The sequence below is a fragment of the Macrobrachium rosenbergii genome, chromosome 16 (assembly GCF_040412425.1).
Source record: "Macrobrachium rosenbergii isolate ZJJX-2024 chromosome 16, ASM4041242v1, whole genome shotgun sequence".
NCBI classification, from domain to species: Eukaryota; Metazoa; Arthropoda; class Malacostraca; order Decapoda; family Palaemonidae; genus Macrobrachium; species Macrobrachium rosenbergii.
The window spans coordinates 20,296,483-20,316,955 of NC_089756.1; the positions used below are offsets into that span (position 1 = coordinate 20,296,483).

General features: G+C 38.5%; 2 protein-coding genes across 9 annotated transcripts in view; one reads left to right on the forward strand and one right to left on the reverse strand.

Moving 5' to 3' along the window:
- Nucleotides 1–312: 312 nt before the first annotated feature.
- Nucleotides 313–8,914, reverse strand: LOC136847168 (putative inorganic phosphate cotransporter). 4 transcript variants are annotated; one of them, XM_067118580.1, is made up of 11 exons: nucleotides 8,732–8,914; nucleotides 7,227–7,403; nucleotides 5,668–5,882; nucleotides 5,286–5,519; nucleotides 4,308–4,395; nucleotides 3,810–4,036; nucleotides 2,832–2,981; nucleotides 1,969–2,101; nucleotides 1,376–1,617; nucleotides 875–1,000; nucleotides 313–568 (listed from the first exon to the last, which is right to left on the reverse strand). In XM_067118580.1, exons 2-11 carry the CDS (start codon nucleotides 7,348–7,350, stop codon nucleotides 464–466), a joined length of 1,644 nt encoding a protein of 547 aa, XP_066974681.1. In that variant the 5' UTR covers nucleotides 7,351–7,403; nucleotides 8,732–8,914; the 3' UTR covers nucleotides 313–463. The 4 variants fall into 4 exon arrangements, with proteins under 4 accessions (XP_066974681.1, XP_066974680.1, XP_066974679.1 ...); XM_067118579.1 differs by lacking the exon at nucleotides 8,732–8,914 and adding an exon at nucleotides 8,531–8,556; XM_067118578.1 differs by lacking the exon at nucleotides 8,732–8,914 and adding an exon at nucleotides 8,419–8,545.
- A 1,170-nt stretch (nucleotides 8,915–10,084) lies between these two features.
- The window catches only part of Taf7 (TATA-box binding protein associated factor 7), a 54,927-nt gene continuing 44,538 nt past the window's right edge, over nucleotides 10,085–20,473 (forward strand). For 2 of the 5 annotated variants that reach the window (XM_067118585.1, XM_067118589.1), the window contains exon 1: nucleotides 10,085–10,786. The gene's annotated coding sequence lies outside the window, so the exon portion shown is untranslated. Of the gene's footprint in view, nucleotides 10,787–11,606; nucleotides 11,709–14,962; nucleotides 15,358–20,473 lie in introns of those variants that run through there. The other 3 variants (XM_067118586.1, XM_067118584.1, XM_067118588.1) reach the window with 3 other exon arrangements.

Consider the following 20,473-nt stretch of genomic DNA (forward strand, 5'->3'; position numbering starts at 1 on the left):
GAGACAGCACGCAGGTGTAGAGCTTATTTATCAGTCCATCCATTTATATACACTAAGGAAATATTCTTAATACGCATTTTACCCTTTTTCAATGGGGTTGCGCCATGTCTATAGGCCTAATGTTGCTAGTCCTACGTCACATACGCACACACACATATGTATGTGCGTGTGTGTACGCGTGTGGCGTATAGGGCTAGCAACCTAGGCTAAGGTTGCTAGTCCTGCGATACCACACACACACATATATAAATATATATATATATATATATATATATATATATATATATATATATATATATATATATATATATATATACTGTATATAGACTATATACATATATAAATCTTTCAAAATTATTGTACATTTCGTTTTTGTTATTTCTGAGCTGCACTACGTCTCAAACTGAAGGTCAAATCCGGTCTAATAACAATGATAACGTCGAGATTCCTAGTTCTCCTTAGGCTAAACATTGTTCGAGCAGTTCTTTATTTCGTTCATTAGTTCGTCTGTTGCATTTTCTTGTGCTCCGTCGTATTCTTGGTCTGGGCCATTTTCCTCCTTTACTTTCTGGTGAAAGAAAAAATGAAAGATATAACTGACGTGAAAATAATATATACCTATAAAGTTTATTATAAAGAGCGTGAAAACATGATAGGGATGGTTTTTCCTCTCTTTCGTAAGCAGTTTACCAAATTCTAAGGGGAGGATGTCCAAATTTGTTCAGTTTTTTGCTATTTTAAAAATAGTTTGGCTAATTAATACTGCAACTTGAAACAAGCCACGGCGTTTTGGCTCAAATGGCAATGTAATCTACAGAATCCTGAAAGCGGACAGGCTAAGAATATTGTACAGTATTGAAGGTATATTACAAACCTTTTTCTTCGTTGGTTCATTCCAAGACTGGACTTCGGCAGTGATGAAGATGAAATAGAAGGTGCTGGCCGCTACCCAGAGGCAGATCGGAATTATGAAGACTATTCGCCACGCCCCAACCGTTTGCTGTAAAGTGATATGGGATCATGCCTAGACTAATATGTATATTTACCTATATATATATATATATATATATATATATATATAGAGAGAGAGAGAGAGAGAGAGAGAGAGAGAGAGAGAGAGAGAGAGAGAGAGAGAGAGAGAGAGAGATGGGATGGGGTATGGTGGGTAAAATACATTTGGATATTCAGCGTTAAGCTATATTTCTTTAGAGGGGTGGCCTCGAAATAAAAAGACAATAATCTCTACCACATTCATACCTAACCTTCTGATTATAAACGTAATTAAACCCGAAGTGTTCATAAAGCGTATAAAAATTCTGAACGTAGACACACTTTGCTTAAAGAAAAAAAAATAACGATATTGCCAGATACTTACGTTACTGTTCGTGATCGCTCCCATTATCATGGGGGCGACTGAACCCGACAGACCGCCAAGGGTGTTGCCTAGACCTAAAAGAGTCCCGGCCAAATTAGGCGCGATGTCCTGGGTCGACGAACAGTAGCCGGCGTAACAAGTACCGTTCAGACCGACTGCCAAGCAAATGATCACCATGGCTACGGTGGAATTGCACCCGACGAAGCACATAGCCACCAAGCACAGGGCGGGACCATAAGAACCTGTTCAGTGAGTGAAGATTAGTTGAAACTGGTAACCTCCCGCTTGAATTTCTTTAAAGAATATTACGAAACACTGGTGTATACGTACTGACACTAACAGTCGACTTACGATTACTTCAAATGATCTAACCGGCGAAACAGAAGTTAAATACTTGCTGGCCACACGACTGAAATTGGCATCCTCCTGTTCGGATTTTTTAAAAGAATGAAAGATTGGTGTACACGTACTCACATTAACAGTAAACTTGTGATTCCTTCGAGTAATCTAACTGGCGAAACCAAAACTTGACTACTTGCTGGTAAAATGCTCTTATAGAATAGAATGCAAGCCAGATTAGGCACCAAACCTACCCACGGTGTTTGAGAGAACTCTCACTTGCGTGATGGAAATTTTGTCATTCACCGTCAGCCAGTTCATCACTTGGGCCCAAAACTCACTGACAGCCCACATGGCAAGGTAGGGGATGGCTGATGTCCAACCGCTCTGGGAGAGTAAAGGAGAATAAAGCAAATCAGAAGTGGGCAGATGTTATCAAAATTATTTTAATGGAAGGTATCACAGTAATGCCTACAGTGCACCACGTGAGGTACACTGACGGCACTATCCCCCTATGGGGAATGTTCCTCTGTTAATTAGTGTACTTATCTAGAAATAGATCAGTGATACAATCTAGTGTAATGTCCCTTGGCACATTACGCGGTAACATATGACAAAAATCAAATGGAAGATTCCCTTCACTTATTTACTAAACGTATCTATCATATACAACAAAGTACACACGCCTTATGAACTAGGCAGTCGTTTACTATAAAGGAAAAGCAATCAGCACTGAACACACATCATTAGGATTGACTGTGTCATCAGTTAACAGTTAAGTAATGACTGTTGGAGGGACAAAGTAAAGTCAAGGTTTTCCTATAGTGCAAAAAATAGCACTGAACACACATCATTAAGACTGACTGTGTCATCAGTTAACAGTTAAGTAATGACTGTTAAATGGACGAAGTAAAGTCAAGGTTTTCCTATTGTGCAAAAAATAGCACTGAACACACATCATTAAGACTGACTGTGTCATCAGTTAACAGCTAAGTAATGACTGTTAAATGGACAAAGTAAAGTCAAGGTTTTCCTATTGTGCAAAAAATAGTACTTCGAATCTTTAAACTTGGTTTGTATATAACTACTACTACTTCTTTTTCTTCTGTTAACTTACTTGATTCAAATCGAAGTGCTGGACATCGCTGAAATACGTAGGGAGTCCTGTCAGGAGTGTATAGAATCCATAACCATTGCTGAAGTACATCAGTACAATGGCCAAAAATGCTTTTGATTTCATTAAAGCTTTCCATGGTATGGCGACAACCTATCAATGAAATAACAGAGCAATACATAACAATTCAGATAAGGAAACAGGACGAAGTATGAAGCTGAGATATAAGAGAACCAATAACTTGAAATCAATCTGCATTAATTGCAAGTTATATATATTGCCCATGGATGTTGCAAACCCACAAAAAGATGCCTGGATACACCTTTGTTTTGAAAAGGAAGTTTTAGTTAAAAAGAATGTTTATAAATTTCAAATTTCCAAGTAATATCTCTGTATTTAAAAAAAAAATATTTGCATTTTATATTTTATATTAGTTTCATATTTCATGCTTTTGTGCTATGAAAAATATATGCAAATAATGTTCACATTTCATTATATTTTTATTTTCATAATAAGAGCAAGAAAGAGAGAGAGAGAGAGAGAGAGAGAGAGAGAGAGAGAGAGAGAGAGAGAGAGATGACTATGCAAAAGAGAAATTTGGTCCATAGGGATGCCTCTTGAGTCATGCCAGAAACTTTGGAGAAAGAAAAACAGGCTGAAATTCTAAGGTTTTAAGGTGTCATGTAAGTAGTTGCAACAGAAGAGAGTGTAATATGGCGCTAGATAGTGTGGGAGAAGGGTTGTTTCAGTGTCCGACGATACTGCGGACAAGCTGAAAGGGAGTATTCTGAAAGATGGAGGACCGATTTTTGTTTTCTGAATGAAGGAGACCAACCCAATCTATGCAAGAACCGAAGGAGCCAATAAAAAAAAGGGAGATAAAACTGGATGGAGCTCAAGTAACCCTGAAGAAAGCAAAAGACCTTGTAGAATGAAAGGTTTCACTCCCATTATGGCATGTTCATTGCCTCTACTCCATACCTCTGCGCTCTTAACAGATGACTTGCACTGCTGCAGGTGCCGAAGTTCTTCTGGAGAGATTCTTGGATGAGTTTCAGGCCTGTCATGAATCAGGAGGAACCACGCAATGCCCCACAATATACCGGTTCCTCCAAAAACGTAAAAAACCAAAGACCAGCCGCCGAAGGATTTCAAGTTGCACAGCCAGCCGCCAAGAGACATACCAGTTATAGTACCTGCCTGGATACCTGTAAAAAAGAAATGAATAGCTTTCTTGCCATTAAGCTCAAATACAAAAAATGTAACATTCGTAGAGTAAGAACTTCTGCTAACTTCATATATCATGAGAAAAGGGCAGGCTAGTCAAAATAAAGATAATCCTTTAATGGTACTGGGTTTGAAACATCAAAGCTAAGTCGTCTGACTCTAGAACTTTGTTTTCCTGATGATTATTGCATGTGAAAGTTAGGAAACGGAGTACACATTCAAGAATGTAAAATTTTGCCTTGGGATTCTTACCAATATATATGTGTGTAACTGTTTTGCTTCTTTCCTTTGGTGTAGTCCAAGTTGCCATAAGCGTATTGATGGCAGGAAAAATGACGCCCTGTAATCAACAGAGAGTGTACTTGTAGGCTAACAAATGAATTAATTTAGAATACTTGCTGAGTGAATTAAGCGAAAATCACAGAGGAATGTACGCTGGGGAAAACAGGTTAAGATTTATAAGTAAAGCCTGCTAAGCAATCGGTTACTGCTTGAAGATGCGGTCCTTTAATTCCACCTCTCATTAGACAGGTATTGAAAGATTGGGAAATTTCATCCCCGACAACGAGTCTGTGTGAAACTTTGAAGTGATGGTTCTGAAATTCCACCCCCTGTCTGCTAAACTTTGAAAAACTGGCAAGTAAACCACGGAATAATCCCTCCGACAGTTACCTGAGGCCTGAAGAACTGGTCTCTCACGCCCACCACTCAGTTGAACCCCAAACAACTTGCATCCTATAAAAATCCCTTGTCAGTTAAACCCCATAGACCTAGTCTCCCATAACACACCCCTTGTCAGTCGAACCCTAAAGCCCTTCTCTCCCATAAAACACCCCTTGTCAGTTGAACCCCAAAGGCCTTATCTCCCACAAAATACACCTTGTCAGCTGAACCCCAAGGAACTTGTCTCCTATAAAACACCCATTGTCAGTTGAACCCCAATGTACGTGTCTCTCATGCCCGCCACTCAGTTGAACCACAAAAAACTTGGCTCCCATAAAACACCCATTGTCATTTGAACCCCCAAAGAATTTGTCTCCTATAAGCACCCATTGTCAGTAGAGCCCCAGAGATCCTGTTTCCCATAAACACCCATTGTCAGTTGCACCCTGATAAGTAAAACTCACATCCTCACCTTCTGTCTCAGGAAATGAATCCATGCACTCGTAAAAAATGAGTGAGGTAATGGTGCAATGCACTATCTAGTCATATTTCTCTTCAACTCTGTACCTGAGCCATTCCTTGCAAGATCCGGTTTACTATTAGAGCCTCCTTTGAAATGTATGCGCACAGAGGAGATGCAATTGCAAGGACCGATGTCAAAACAATTCCGAGGCCGAAGATAATTCGTCCCCCATACAGCTCGGCTGCTCGTCCGCCCAAGAGACTCGTCGAGAGGTACCCATAGAAAAATGAAGCCAGTATCATCCCCTGGGTGTTCTTGTCCCAGTTGAAGTCTCCCACCTGTGAGGGTTGGAGAATGACCCGTTACTATAGTATCTTAAGTTCAAATGTGGAGAAACACTTAATAAATAAACTATTAAGGACATAAATGGAGAAAAATTGATGCTAAAACTTTAAAAAGCAAAGTGAACATTACAAGTTAACTTACCTCGCTTTCTGGGACGTCTCCCTTGTCAGATGGTACAGGACACACATCATTCGTCTGATTAGCTGAAGAGTGAAAGTTGGTGGTGTTTCTCCCAACCATCGCAACAATAGCTATTGATAGACCAACTCTTACCAAGTATCCTACAGTTATACCGAAGAATCCAAGAAGTGCCACCGTGGACTGACATTTCCATCCCTTGATCTTATTGCCTTCCTCTGTTATAAAAAAGAAAATGTTACCTCTAGTGCGTCCGGGGATGGGTATTTCCATTGATATGGCAGTCCTGGGTATATACGTTCATGCTCAGTGTCAAATTAGCTATCTGCATTTTTTCATACCTACTGGGTACCTTTCTTTTAAAAGGAAATAAGAAAATCGTCAAGAATTCAAATTGCACAAACGCCTTACTCCAACGCAGCCCATTTCAAGGCTCGACCTGCATTACCCATGCTGACTTCCATAGTATAAAAATAGACATTTCCTTTCCCTACATAAACAGATAAATTTCGAATTGTTTACAGCCAGTCTTTCATTCAGGGAACCTTACATCGCAGATTAGTCATTTTTAAGTGTTCAGTCAGTCTGGATAAGTCGCTTCTAAGATTCATTAGTCTTAGTCTGATTAATTTCCCGAGTACTTGTTAAAACAGCAAGAAGAATCATGTGAGAACTCCTCTATGACAACAAGGAAAGGGTGACGTTTACTCAACAGTTAAACTAGAGCTAGTCAGGCAACCTAGACTAAATAAACTTGTTGTGTCACTTCACTATCAGTGGGCATTCTTACATTTCATAATCAAATACTGTAAGACGCATGTAATCAATAATCTCTAATGTTCAGAGATAAGATTCCCCAAGATTATCAATAATCACAAGAATGACTAAGGATTCGTCGAGAAGCAAAAGGGCACATGATAAAGTAATTGTTCAAAAGCAGAATGGTATTTCTGATGGCAGTAGTAATGGGCGTATGACTCCTACTTGTAGTATTAGTAAGAAAAGTGGCATAGTGGTTTTTTTTGTTGTCACCATATCTTAATCTGATGATTTACATCAGTGACTGCCGTTATTTCACCGTACTTTAAAAGACTAGAAATGTCCTAATCACCTAATAATTATCTTCATATTCCAAAATAGAGAGAGAGAGAGAGAGAGAGAGAGAGAGAGAGAGAGAGAGAGAGAGAGAGAGAGAGAGCAAGTTAACAAGGTAATCATAATCACTGTTGAAAAAAAAGTACTGTTTAATAGGATGACGTTACCCGTGTATACCAAAACTGCTGTGGTACGAGAATCCTACGAATGTTTTCAGGAAATATAAAAATACAGTCTTCAAAAAGTATCATTCTTACAAAGAAGTCTCTTTAAGTATTAGGGTGATCATTTGAAAGTCTACAAAACGATCTAAGTAGCTTTGAAGCCTACCTACATCAAAGAGAAGATAAATTATATAATTAACAGAAAAACTTTAAGTGGCATCACTGAAACTTGTAAAACTAAAATTTTCGTTTCGTCTGGTTCTATTTCCTGAACATCTTGGTAGAAAAACAAATTATGCTTACTCCGCTCGCCTTCTTCATCCGGGACTCCGCGTGGAGCAGCAGTGTTGCCAAGATCCAACAGACTGTTGATGCTGCCTGAGACTTGACTGACGTCATCTCCTCCAACTGAATATTTTCTGACCATCTCTGGTCCACGGAAGGTGAAAGTTGGCAACGGAAATTCTTGGCGATATCAGTCTACCAAAGAAAAGAGCTGTACAATAGGGTAAATTACGGCAAATTATCGCTTATGTATCACAAACAGGTTGAAGAAGACAAGTTAACGACCGTTAGAGGAGAGCGAATCTTTGGTTAATGCTGGATAATCGTACGATGCATTGGTTAGAACTACCAACAAGCCGTTAACTTGTATTCAACCTGTTTGTGATGTGTGCACGATAAGGTGGCGACTTCACTTCAGGACACGTTTTACTAAAGCTAGGACAGACCCCAAGTTCCCAACACCAGTCAAGCAACCTCTCTACATGACTGCTCAGTGGAAATTCTTAACTTTCATATGGCATGATTCAAGAGTTTCATCTTTCCGTTGACGTTTTCCTTGACTGTTTTTCATGCAGCCTGTGCCAGATATGTCCAATTGGTCGTCTGCTCCAGTAGCTATATGGCTATAACTTTTACAAAATTTGTATAGAATCAGCATAAACAGTTCACCGTATCTCGAAGTAAATTAGTGCGTAGAACTTAATGGGGAACAGACAAGAATTTTTTTTTTACCGCAGGTGACTTTCCCGTATAAGTCGATATTGACATCAAAGATTACTTTTTTTCATCCCATGATCACATCATTGTTGGGGCTAAATATGAATTCAACATTTGTTCACTTACCTTCCTAGATGCTGTAACGCCAGTTTACGTAAATCTATCAGTCAACTTATCGTTTCTCCTTAACTGCTCTTTCGCCGTATTCAGATAAAAATATCAGATTTACGTAATGACTGGCACCGGGGGTAGAAATTATGCAACAATACCAACAACAATAAACCCAATTTATCTTTGTGATGCCGAGGACCAAGACTAATAATAGGTTTTCATCTTCATGAGCAGAATCGCTGCATTCTCGTTTTACACTGTCCATAAAATTTGGCCGACTCGTAAAACACTCTTCCTCCTACAAACAAACTATTATTTCTTTATATTTATTTCTATGCTAGAAGCACAGTAGGTGAAAATGCAACAAACTGAACATAATAACCATTGCTGGCAGCAAAAACTAAAGCTCGAACGCAATCAAAATTGTTTTTTGAAGATGACTATGTTGGTATAATCGACTTCCCCTGTGCATAGAGGTCTAATATAACACTAACACTGAAAGAAAAGGCTCGGGAACTGATCAGCTAAATTAGCCAAAGTGCTGCATTTTACTTTAAATAATCATTCGGTTCAAGTGGTTCTAGTAATTCCACTTAGTCTGATAAGCAAGGAATTCCTTGAAACAAACGATTAAAAGTAAAAAAAAAAACAAAACAAAACAAAAAAACAAGCAAGAAGAAGCAAGAGCTACTCACAGTGGCAATGTCTGAAGCTCTCACACCATCGCAACAGCCTTAACCAGTTACCAAGTAAATACTGATGCCATACTCGTTTTTTAAGGGCTTAATTTTCAAAGCAAGGTCACGTTATCATGAAGTTCGCGACATTTATCTGCCTCTAGCTTCCTTACTGTACGCACGCGTGTTATGTATCCATCTGTACCAAAGCGCGCACATAAACGTGCTGTGTAGGCAAGGAGGCGAACTTGCACATGCGACCATACAACAGATTCACGTACACAGCAGTGGGTGTAGCCGGGACGTCTACCGGAAAAGGGGATTGGGGTGTAGGAAATTTTCTTCACACAGGCTTTGCTATTTATTTTCATAAAGCATTGCTAATATTTTATCCATGTCTTTGAATGACAAACCGTTCACTGCTGCACTGTAGACTGTGATGCGTTAGTTATATTTCTTATGTTTTATGTTCGCAAGTTTTAAACTTACTGCGCGTGTGGCTTAACTTAATGTTACATAATCCATGCACTAAGTCTCTTATTATCTTATGTGGATCGCCTGTATGCTAGGTTAGGCCAGTACCGGCATAAGGCCAGTGTGAAGTTAAGAAATCATAATATACAAGGCATCTCATGTACATTTCCTTTGACGGTATGATTTTATCCACATGTATATAGGACAGTTTAGAGTACCGGAGGTAACGCTGTCAGTGCACATCCAGCGTTGCACTGTAGGTACTGCTTAAGGTTCTTTGCAGCGTCCCCTAGCTGCAGTGGCCGAAGAGACGTGAATGGAGGTAGAGTAAAAGGAATGAAAGGGGTTGCAGCTAGTGGCCGAGGGGACGCTACAAAGAACCGTAAGTAATGCCTACAGTGCAACGCTGGATGTGCACTGACAGCGCTTGTAGGGTAGCCTACGGCACTATATATATATATATATATATATATATATATATATATATATATATATATATATATATATATATATATATATATGTATGTATGTATGTATACGATTAATAATTGCCCCTACTAATCTTTTTTTAGTCTCTCCTGTTACTTATAGATTGAAAACTTACTCATAAAGCTACTAGATATCACGTTGAATAATGTACGAAAATAAATATAATTTATTTTCTGTAATGTAGTTTCTCGCACAGTACTGTGCTGGTACCGAATGGGGTAATTTTCACTGCGGTGCGTTCTATTTATGCATGACTGCTTTTGGATAAAATGTCTTTACAGGTTTTTTGTTCCGTCATTTTAAATGAATTTGCATAATGCCTAAGGAATAAAACAATCAATGGCTCTCAGGAACTAATGCTTGTTTTGTTTCCGAGCTAACGTGTCAGACGGTGGAGAGATGGTCGTCAGTGAATTCAGCTACTTCGACGTGAACGGTCGCTTAAGATCGTCTTGATCTGAATAGTTTACTTGTACAACCCATTTTCTACACCGTGACTTCATATCATCCATATGATCCTAGGGTTGGAAATAAGCATGAACATATCGCTGCATTTTCAAGATTGACTGAATCTGCACGACGACTTTCAGTCAGCCAATTAGCTCGGTGCAGTTGCCTCCTTGGAAATCTAAATTAACTTAACTTGGTGTACGAACGACCATACGCTGCACAATAATTCGGCAAGGTTATAAAAAGTTCTGTAACAAATTATTTTGAATTTCAGCGCTCACACGCACACACGTGGAAGTAAGGAACTGTTTGTTTACAAGGTCCAGACTGCAGTAGGTTTACGACCCATGAACCATGGCTCACTTTACGCAGTCAACCCGGGTGTTTCACCATTAATCCCTTGTTTGGCCGACCTGCCTTAGTGGGGCCTGGCTGCAATAAAGAGTGCTTAGTGAAAGCATTGAAGGGTTGTGTATGGATTTGTGAAATGGCCTTTCACTGAATACTGGTTCCCTCACTCTCCCCCATGGCCTAAGAAAGTTCTTAGATCATGCTCTTCCCGCCCCCTCCCCCAACCATTGGCTCTTCAAGTCCACATCGTGCACGGAGTGATTAGTCTATCGGAAATCTTCACTTCAGCCAATCAAGCATCGCTCAAAGGTGAGGACATTATTACCCATTGGTTAAGGTTTTAATTAGGGCTGACGTGACCTAAAAACTAAGTATCTCTGTATGCATAAGTTACCTAAAACGTTTTTCATGCATTACGCATTGTAATGTTAGTTCGTTACCGTTCTTTGTACGATGTGGCGAGTGCTAGGCTGCTGTAGTGTTGGATTGTCTCGAATTGTCATGTCTAGCCCATACGGATGGTATTGATTTCCCCCGGTGGGTTAATCGTTTTTGATGTTAAGAGATGTTTATAGTGATTTTGATTTATTTGACTTTGTTGGTCTCTGTAAACAGATTCTTTTCCTCTTTACGTACTCTGGGTGAAGCCGTGGCGACCGTATTTTGTCATCCGACGTCGATTCATCCTCCATTGGTATTTAAGGATATTTGTGTAATACCCATAGACCATTTGAGCGTTATAGTTTTCGTATTGGTGTTATGCTGTTTTGGAGATTTATTGTATGAGCTTTTCTTGTTAATAATGCAACGGTGTGAACTTAAAGGCAATGATGCAGGCTAGGTAGCTCGATGAACAGAAAGGTCATTTGAAACTAAGTGGAACTAGTGTATTTTTCATGGACGTTGTTATGCTGAATAATTTTGGTATTAAAATACTTAACGTTTTTTTACATAACCTCAGTGTTTTACAACCTACATATTTTATGAAGCTTCACTATTTTTCAATATAAATGTTATTTTATTGAATTGTCATCTTTCAAATTTAATTCATTTATTTCCATTAGCCGCCTGAACTGCAATCTGCCATCCTTCCTCAAAGGGCTGTTATTATTTGACCGCTCTATTTCAGAGGATACATGTGTCGGGTTACATCTGGAAAGGACGTCAACGTGGTTCTAGAAACCTGGTATGGCAAATTCATGCAACATTATTTACAAATATGTTTTTAAAGGTGAATAGCATCAGCTGCTTGTGAAGTCCCCAAGCCTCTTTTGCACTATCCTTCAGTTCCGTAGTTCAGTGATCAGTCTATAGTATGGGCCAAGATGGAACGAGTTGCGCAGAGTTCCGATTCCTACTCTTCTTTGTATGACGTCATGTAGTAAACAAGGTTCTAAATAATAATATTTCGACTGGTAGTTTGCAGCAGCCTATCAGCTGATGACAGGGTTGCCATGCGTACAATAATTATTATATATGTACGGTAAAATAAGGTCTGGTTTGATGCACATGTAAGGACTGGGGTATGAGCGACATACTGGCTGGGTGTTAACTGGTTTATTGGTTGTTCCTTAGTATCCTTACTGAGATAAATGTACAGAATCTTCGAAGATGGCATTGACGCGTGCGAGCGGTAATGTAGCGTCTACACACGGACAGGTAAAACAGAGATAAAAGGTTCAGACATCTGTGTTTGTCGGCAGACAAACAGATGGCGATATCAAGAGACATGATTAACATACGGTGATGAAACATACATCAGTGGAAAGGCCAGGAAATTCTACATATGGCCAATGGCATGAGATTCAAGACAGATTAATGGATACAATGCAATAGCATAATAAATGTGAAATGGAGACCTTTGGCGTCTTCACAAACAGAAACATACACACAGTTTGATACAGAAGATTCGTTGGAACATTATGAGTACATGATTAGAATGCTTGCATGGCAATGCAAGTAGTGGTGATTGTACATACATTAAGACAACAATGCTTAGGGAGAAACAGACGGAAATATTGTATGGTTGAAATCGCGTTCCTGTAGAGAAAGAAAACAAGACGCTCCTCTTTTGTCCTGTCGACTCCGATGATGACGATCGACGAACACACGTGTTTGGAAGAGTCAGCGTCGGGGCTCTTACACACATACCCCCCTTAGATGTCATATGCTTTTGTGCGATACTTGCTTCAAGGCGTGGTAAACACCTTAGATCTAAAATATAGCTATTTGCATTGTTACCAGACTTTTCCATTTATATATCTTAATTTCAAAGCGAGAGCAACACGTTATCAATAAAGGATAGGCGGGCTGGACTCTACTTCTCAACAACAAAAGCTGGAAATCCTCAAATTGCTGTCCTGTAACTGCCGTTGAACTTCTACTAATTGTGTCCCCAGGAAATTATTCAAGAAGAAGCTGTAGTAGTAGTAGTAGTAGTCTTCTCAACAACAAAAGCTGGAAATCCTCAAATTGCTGCCGTTGAACTTCCACTAATTGTATCCCCAGGAAATTATTCAAGAAGAAGCAGTAGTAGTAGTAGTTCTCTGTCTTACGTCTGCCACACGGTTGTGATGAATACGAAATGTATTTAGCAAAGCAAATGATTATAAAACAAATAAATCGGAATTAGGCTAAATACAGTCTTAGTGGTGCGCTATTAGCTTTAGAATGCATTTAAAAGCAAAAATAATGTATCTCATTTAAACCAACAAAATACACGATTGCCCGTGTGAAAAACAGTTCCTAAGTTCATGAAAATGTAACAGAGGATACTGGAGAAGAGTTGGTCATGTGACTGTGTTTTTAAATAGCTACATAATTTTAATATATTTCAGTTATTAAAACTCCATTCACAATTTTGTGAAAAATAATTCTTACTCTCGTGCTGACATTTGGAGAATGTAGCATCCTGGTTATGCTTGACCTAAGTGCAGCATTTGACACAGTTGACCACAACTTATTGCGTGAAGACCTGAGAGCAGTAGGCATCGAATATGACGCACACAGATGGTACAAAAGCTACTGAGAAAATAGGAAGGTTACAGTGGTTATATCAAATGTGAAATCAGAAAAGAAGGGCCTAACAAAAGGAGTGACCCAAGGCAGCGTTCTGGGTCCAATACTATTTGGCATTTACACAACTGAATTATCTAGAGTTCTAAATAAGTACAAGGTTAAGTATAAACTGTATGCTAATGATAGGCTACTCAGTTCTATATTTTCTCTGCCGAAACGGTAGAAGACGCCATTAGTAAAACTGATGCAATAATGGAAGATATAAAAAAATGGATGTCGGCGAAGAAATTGAAACTTAATGAAGACAAAACTGAGTGTATGCTATTTGGAGCTGACAGTGCACTACGAAAATATGAACACTTCAAAAGAATAATTATTGGTTCGTCAACAATAAATATTGTGGCAGCAGTGAGGAACTTGAGTATTTATTGATAATAAATTGTCGATGAAGAACCATATATTGCATATTACAAAAACCTGTAAATATCATATTAGAAACATTGCATTTATTAGAAAATACCTAAACGAAGATACTCTGAAAACAGCAATTTGCAACCAAATACTTTCGAGGCTTGACTACTGCAACGTTATATACTACGGTCTACCTAACTACCTACTAAGAAAATTGCAAGGAGTACAAAATAGGGCCGCCAGGTTAATAAAAGGACTACGTTCCCGTGACAGAATAACCCCAGCACTAATTGAACTACATTGGCTCCCAGTGAAAGCTAGAATAGAATATAAAATGCTACTTAGTCTTTAAAGCACTAAAATATGATGAACCAACATATCTGAGAAACTGCTTAAGCTTCTTTAGACCCGAAATGAATATTGTAATCAGACATGCGAGTGAAGCATATAGGCAGTTTGAACCTAGAACAAATTGTAAGTCAGGCGAGAGAGCATTTGTACACTGCGCACCAAGACTATACAACAAAATACCGCCTGAAGTGAAGAGCATACAAGAAGAACGCAAATTCTAAAAGGAACTAAAGACTCTACTATTCTGCAGGAGCTGCGATACTGGCGAGAAAACACAAAGTCAATTATAAAATATAAGAAGCGCCTTATTTTGAAAACGTATATGTGGGCCCGTCAGAGAGGGAATTATCCCTGTGGAGGGCTGTACATAAAACAAACAAAGTGAAAGTAAGCATTTATGGTGAGCGGTGAAGATGTATTTTCATATCCATGATGCACATTATTGGTTACTTTGTGTTATAACTAGAAAAACAGCCTGTTGATTAGTTATTCAATATGTACATATGCAAATTATACTAGGAAGCTGATTTTCTTTAGTGAATGCTGAGTTTTGTTTTGTTTTTTAATAAAATTACATTAATATCCCATTATTTTTATTATCTGTAAACTGTGGAACTAATATTCATTATTATATGGATGCTTGAAATTGAGTTCTTCCAGTGTATTTCATGCAGTAAAAGCAGTTCTGAACAAATGGCTACTCTATTGTGATAAACGTAACTGAAGAACACAGTCTAAACTGGCAATGCAAAAACCCTTCTTTCATCAGTACTCACCAACGAAAATCAACTCAAAATTTACTTTAATCCATATTCATCCGAAGTACTATTGTCAGCATTGGTAGTAAGAATCTAATAATTTAGTGCGATAATTTTGATAAAAAACGATAATTTTTAAGCAAGCTTACGATATCTTGATACATAATATCTGAAGAACTGGCTGTTGATGTAAACATAGATACTCCTAGATTGTGGTGATTGACTGATGAAAGCTTCTGAGTAATTCGCTCATATTGGATTCTTTGTACGCGGTTGGAACAGTTTTGTGATTGTTGGAGATGCAAGAAACCAATAAGCTATCCTAGACAGACGTGTGGAAAAGTAAGTAACTTTATCCTACAGTACGCTGGGCATTTTAGAAGGGTATGTAAGTTATAACCTAACTAGACTTGCCCTCCTAGTCTTGGCGATTGTACAATGAATTTACTGTAATAGCCAGAAGAATAATTAAACTTTTATATTCTCGTACAACATACAACTTATTTACCCAAGAAAAAGTTATAGAACTGTAGTACAACGCCGCATGGGGGTACTACCTTGGAAATTGACTTTTTCTATAGTATTTTGGTTGCTTATCAAGAATTTACGGTTATTTTATGTCGGTCGGCTGTAATTAACCTCAGGGCTGATATATTTTTGTATGCTGGCCATTGTGGAATGCTATCGCGCATGCGTAGTGTTACAGAGGAACTTTTTGTAAAAAGTGGCGTTTCCTTCACCGGCGGTCCCCCAAGTAACATCCTACTAAGTTAGGTTAGGTTAGGGTAGGTTAGGGTAGTATAGTTCCTTTTATAATAGGTTTCCTTAGCCAATCCCTTCTTGAACATACGGCTTCCTAATGACTTGCGCATGCACAGAACCATTCCATAACAACAACATGGCAGTCCGGTCTTTCTCCCAGCAATTTCCCCCTTCCGAATCCCCGCGTTCCCAAAGGGTCCCTCTATGTTGGATAGAGATGAGGTTAATCTACCAATAGTTGACCAACAATAAGCAACACCACCTCCTTCATCAGCAACACTAAAAGTACGGGAAAAATAAATCTCCAAGGTAATAGTCCGTGCGGAGCTGTTCTATAGTTTTACTGAAAAAAGTTTTATATACGCTATTTTGGGTGAAGAATAAGCTACAGTTTCTAGGTTATAGGCAAGGCTGGGATTGGAAAGGAAATTTTCAGATCCATGTATCATGGTTTTCCTATTTATGATAATTCCTTTTATTTTGCTACTGGTGCATTCAGTTTCAGTATTAGCGGCATTTTGTGACCCCCCTTCCCAAGGTGTGGAAGAGGAAACTTAAAACGAGTGCATTGGCCCCTTCTGAAAGATAGAAAATGCATAAATCACAAACATAAAACATGACAATGTAGCAAGGACAGTTACAGTGATGCATCCTAAGGTAAATTTCCCTAACCTAATGTAACCTAGGTCAGTGGGTGGGGGCAGAAGTATGGGTTCACCCCATCACGACCTCCCTACCTAACCTGACATGGCATTGGGTAAATCACAGGGATGCTAATGAAATGAGAGTCAGAAAATTGTTAAAAGCACTTGTTAAAACAGGAAAATCAATTATTTATTTAAAGTAGAAATTTACAACAGACCCCATAGAGGGGTAGTGCCATCAGTGCATATTGTGGTGCATTGTAGGCATTACTTAAGGTTCTTTGCAGTGTCCCTTCAGCCCTCAGCTGCAGCCCCTTTCATTCCTTTTACTGTAATTCCATTCATGTTCTCTCTCTTCCATCGTAGTTTCCACCCTCTCCTAATAATTTTTTCATGGTGCAACTGCGAAGTTTTCCTGCTTTTATGCCTTTAAAATGTCGTGTACTCTCAATTTCCTTTTCAGTGCTGTATGACCTCAAAGGTCCCAGTGCTTGACCTCTGGTAATTTTATGTTCAAATTCCAAATTTACCATAGAGGCATGTATCATTGGAAGGGATGGTTATACTGCAGAATGGTTGTGCGCACATTGTTCTGCATGCTGTTGTGTGAGAGGGTACAGGAGGTATAAGTTGTCCTGTCCCTCACCTGAGTCATCTCCCTCCCCCCTTCCATCCTGGACGTGGTCAGAATGTATCTCATTTGAAGTATATCTTTGATATAGTTTTGAGAAAGCCTCGACCACCACTTGGGCACTTTTGCCTAAGGGGTTACCCTGGTTCCAGGTGGATAGACAATTATTTGGATCTGTAATATAAAATGTATCAGTTAAGGTAACCTTTGACAGTTTTTACATGCAGAGTAGCCATTGTTAAGGTGAAGAAACTGTTGTGAAAACCGGGAGGAGTCGGATAATGTTTGGGCACTTTGGCACAATTTATGAAGTTTTAAAATTGTTAAAAAATGAAAAATGGTAGGTAATTATTAATGTGACAAAAAAAAGGCTCTTATAATCATTGTAGAATATTACATTTACTAATAGTATCTATCACCTCCCAGTTTTGGACAATGTCCAAGAACTTGGGGGACGAGTACCTACAAAACAGTTTTGCAGCGTCCCTTCGGCCCCTAGCTGCAACCCTTTTCATTCCTTGTACTGTACCTCCATTCATATCTTTTTTCCATCTTGCTATCCACCCTCTCCTAACAATTATTTCTTAGTGCAACTGCAAGGTTGTCTTCCTGTTACACCTTTCAAACCTACCTACTCTCATTTCTTTTCCAGCATTGAATGACCTCATAGGTCCCAGTGCTTGGCCTTTGGCTTAAACTCTATATTCCATCCATTCCTTCAAAACATTAAGAGTGTACTTAGGAAATGATGCAATACTTTTAATTTCTTTAATGGTGCCTATTATTCACTTATTGCCTATTCAATTTTGAATGACCAGCATTTTGACAATTTCTGGTATTAAATTCAATGGTTGCTACAGATTAAAGTATCATAGTATAAGTATTGCTTACATGCAATAGTGGACTTGCTTCGCCATGCTAACAACTTCAGGCAAAATTAATTTGGGCCATGTAAAATGTACACCAGTTTATATGACCTACCTGGAGGGTGTTGCTATAGAACAGTGGTTCTCAACCTTTTTATTACCACGCCCCCTCTAAGAGCTGGTCCTTCCTTCCACGCCCCCCTTGCATCTATGAGTAAAATTCCCTCCCAGATTAGGAGGAAAATAAAAAAAAAAAAAGAGAAAGAGAAGAAGTTTCGAGGGTCAGGGAGGGAGGTAAGTAATTATAAAATAATGGTAAGCCTAGTGAGTCTAACTAGAATGATAGACTACAGGAAACTAACGTTAGAAGGCGATATTTTTTCATTCTTTTTATAAACTTCTGAATATTAGTTCCTCACTCTTGTTAAGAGAATAACGAATATAATTCTAGAATTTTTAAATTTTCCGTAGGCCTCGCGCCTCCCCTGGAAATTGCCGACGCCCCCCTAGGGGGGCGCGCCCCCCAGGTTGAGAACCACTGCTATAGAATGTGGGAGGTTTTGGTAGCATAATGCAACTTTAGCCTTTGACAGGAGAGGAGAATTCAGTTTTAGTCTACTTGACAAAAAGAATATAAGGAGATAGGCTAGTTATCATTTTGAAGGCTAGTTACCATTGGTTCCCATCTTAGAAAGCTAATAGCCTAACCTAACCTCTCAAAATTTTCATCATGAACACAATGGAAGGCTTTGTTTATCATAAGTCAGCATGATGACATCAGATAATGGTGAATGCCGTTTATCCTAATATTAAGGTGTTCCAATTTGTAAAACCGTGCAGATTCCTGAGTGACACTAAGTCTAGCCATCACATGGCAGCTTAGGACCAAACCAAATTTAGGCTGGTTTTCATAGCCTTGCCTAAGTCTGCAGGCTTTAAGAAAGAGGTTGACTTTAACTAGGTCCACGTAACTTAATGGTAAGTCTAATGGATTTGCCCTTAAAGTATAGGTCATTAACTAAGGCCAAACTAATAGTTAGGATAATTAGCTTAAGTGAGATAGTAATTGTTACCAAATACATGAACCACATGCGACCTGTATTCTAATTGTTACCAAATACATGAACCGCATGCGACCTGTATTCTAATTGTTACCAAATACATGAACCACATGCGACCTGTATTCTTCCAACTGTTTCTCATGTTTTATGCATTTTGCCAGTTATTGTGGGTACATGCCACTTTTTTTCTTTATATCCTTGCATATCTCTATTATAGGATAACTGTATTTGGAAATTGGTGCTTTTCTGTGGAGAAAAATAAAAAAAGAGTAGTATAAGTTGCAACAGTTATGAGACAAGCATTTGTGAAATAAATGATTCATGTTTGTTATCAGTTAGAATCATAAAACAGCTTCTAAAGCATGAAGATGTGCATAGCAGTGGCAAGGAAACATCCTAACTTGACTTCCCTAACCTAATCCAGCCTAACCTGAGGCAACAGAACCTAACGCTAACACAGTAGGGGGAATAGTGCTTGAAGTGGAGCAAATTAACTTTTCAGAATTGTGCATAACGGTTTGTTATTATTTAACAACAAACTTAGCAGTAGCTGTCCTGAGATGCAGTGGACTGGACAGATGTTGGTAAAGCATAGTTACACATAGGTACTCTGTTTATGCAGCCAGTATTGTCGCTATGTGATGCTCTTTGACCTATATTAAAACAAATTAATTTTGCACTTACGAAATATTGTGAGAAAAATACTTATAACATGATTACTACTGTATTATATCCCATGAGAAAAGCCACATTTTAATCTGTAATGCACAAATTAGTGCAAGATCTTTATTTTTCAGAACATCACGCAGATCTAAACATTAGGTTTAGGTAAACAGTGAGACACTTGAATGATGAAATGTACATTGTACTCTGAAATAGTTTGATTTTGCTTAAACTTTTGATAGATATTAACAATAACATATACATAAACTTTTATTTTTTCTGTAAAATAATGCATTTCTATTATAACAGTAAACAAGTTAAAGCCTATATCATATAATGCAGAGTTTACAAATTGCTAGAGCTTGGGTATTACAGAGGCTTAATCTCCAGCACCAAGTTACCTTATACCGAAAACAAAACTGTTGAAATGACAATCAAAGAACTTGTAGTGCCAGTTTGTTAAGGTGGTGTTATTGGTCCAAGTCACAATTTAGTAAGTACTTAATTATGAGAATTCATAGCCTGAAATCAGATTGTGAAATGATCTTGCAGGTCCTGAAGTTGAATTGTTGGACTTCAGAAGTTTAAACTTGGAGAAAATGTAATTTTTGGTGAGCAGGCTGACACGGTTCTCGCCATAGTTTACTGTATTTGTGATATGTGTTTTACTTTATCTTTTTCATCTTTGTATCTTTTTCATCTTTGTTATATCTTTTTCAAAGTTTATTCTGTACTTCGTAGTTTCCTTCTCTTAACTGGGCCTGCTTTCCTTATTGCGTTGGTTTGTAGCATTCTGTTTAACCAAGTAGGGTTGCGGGCTGGATTGTAATA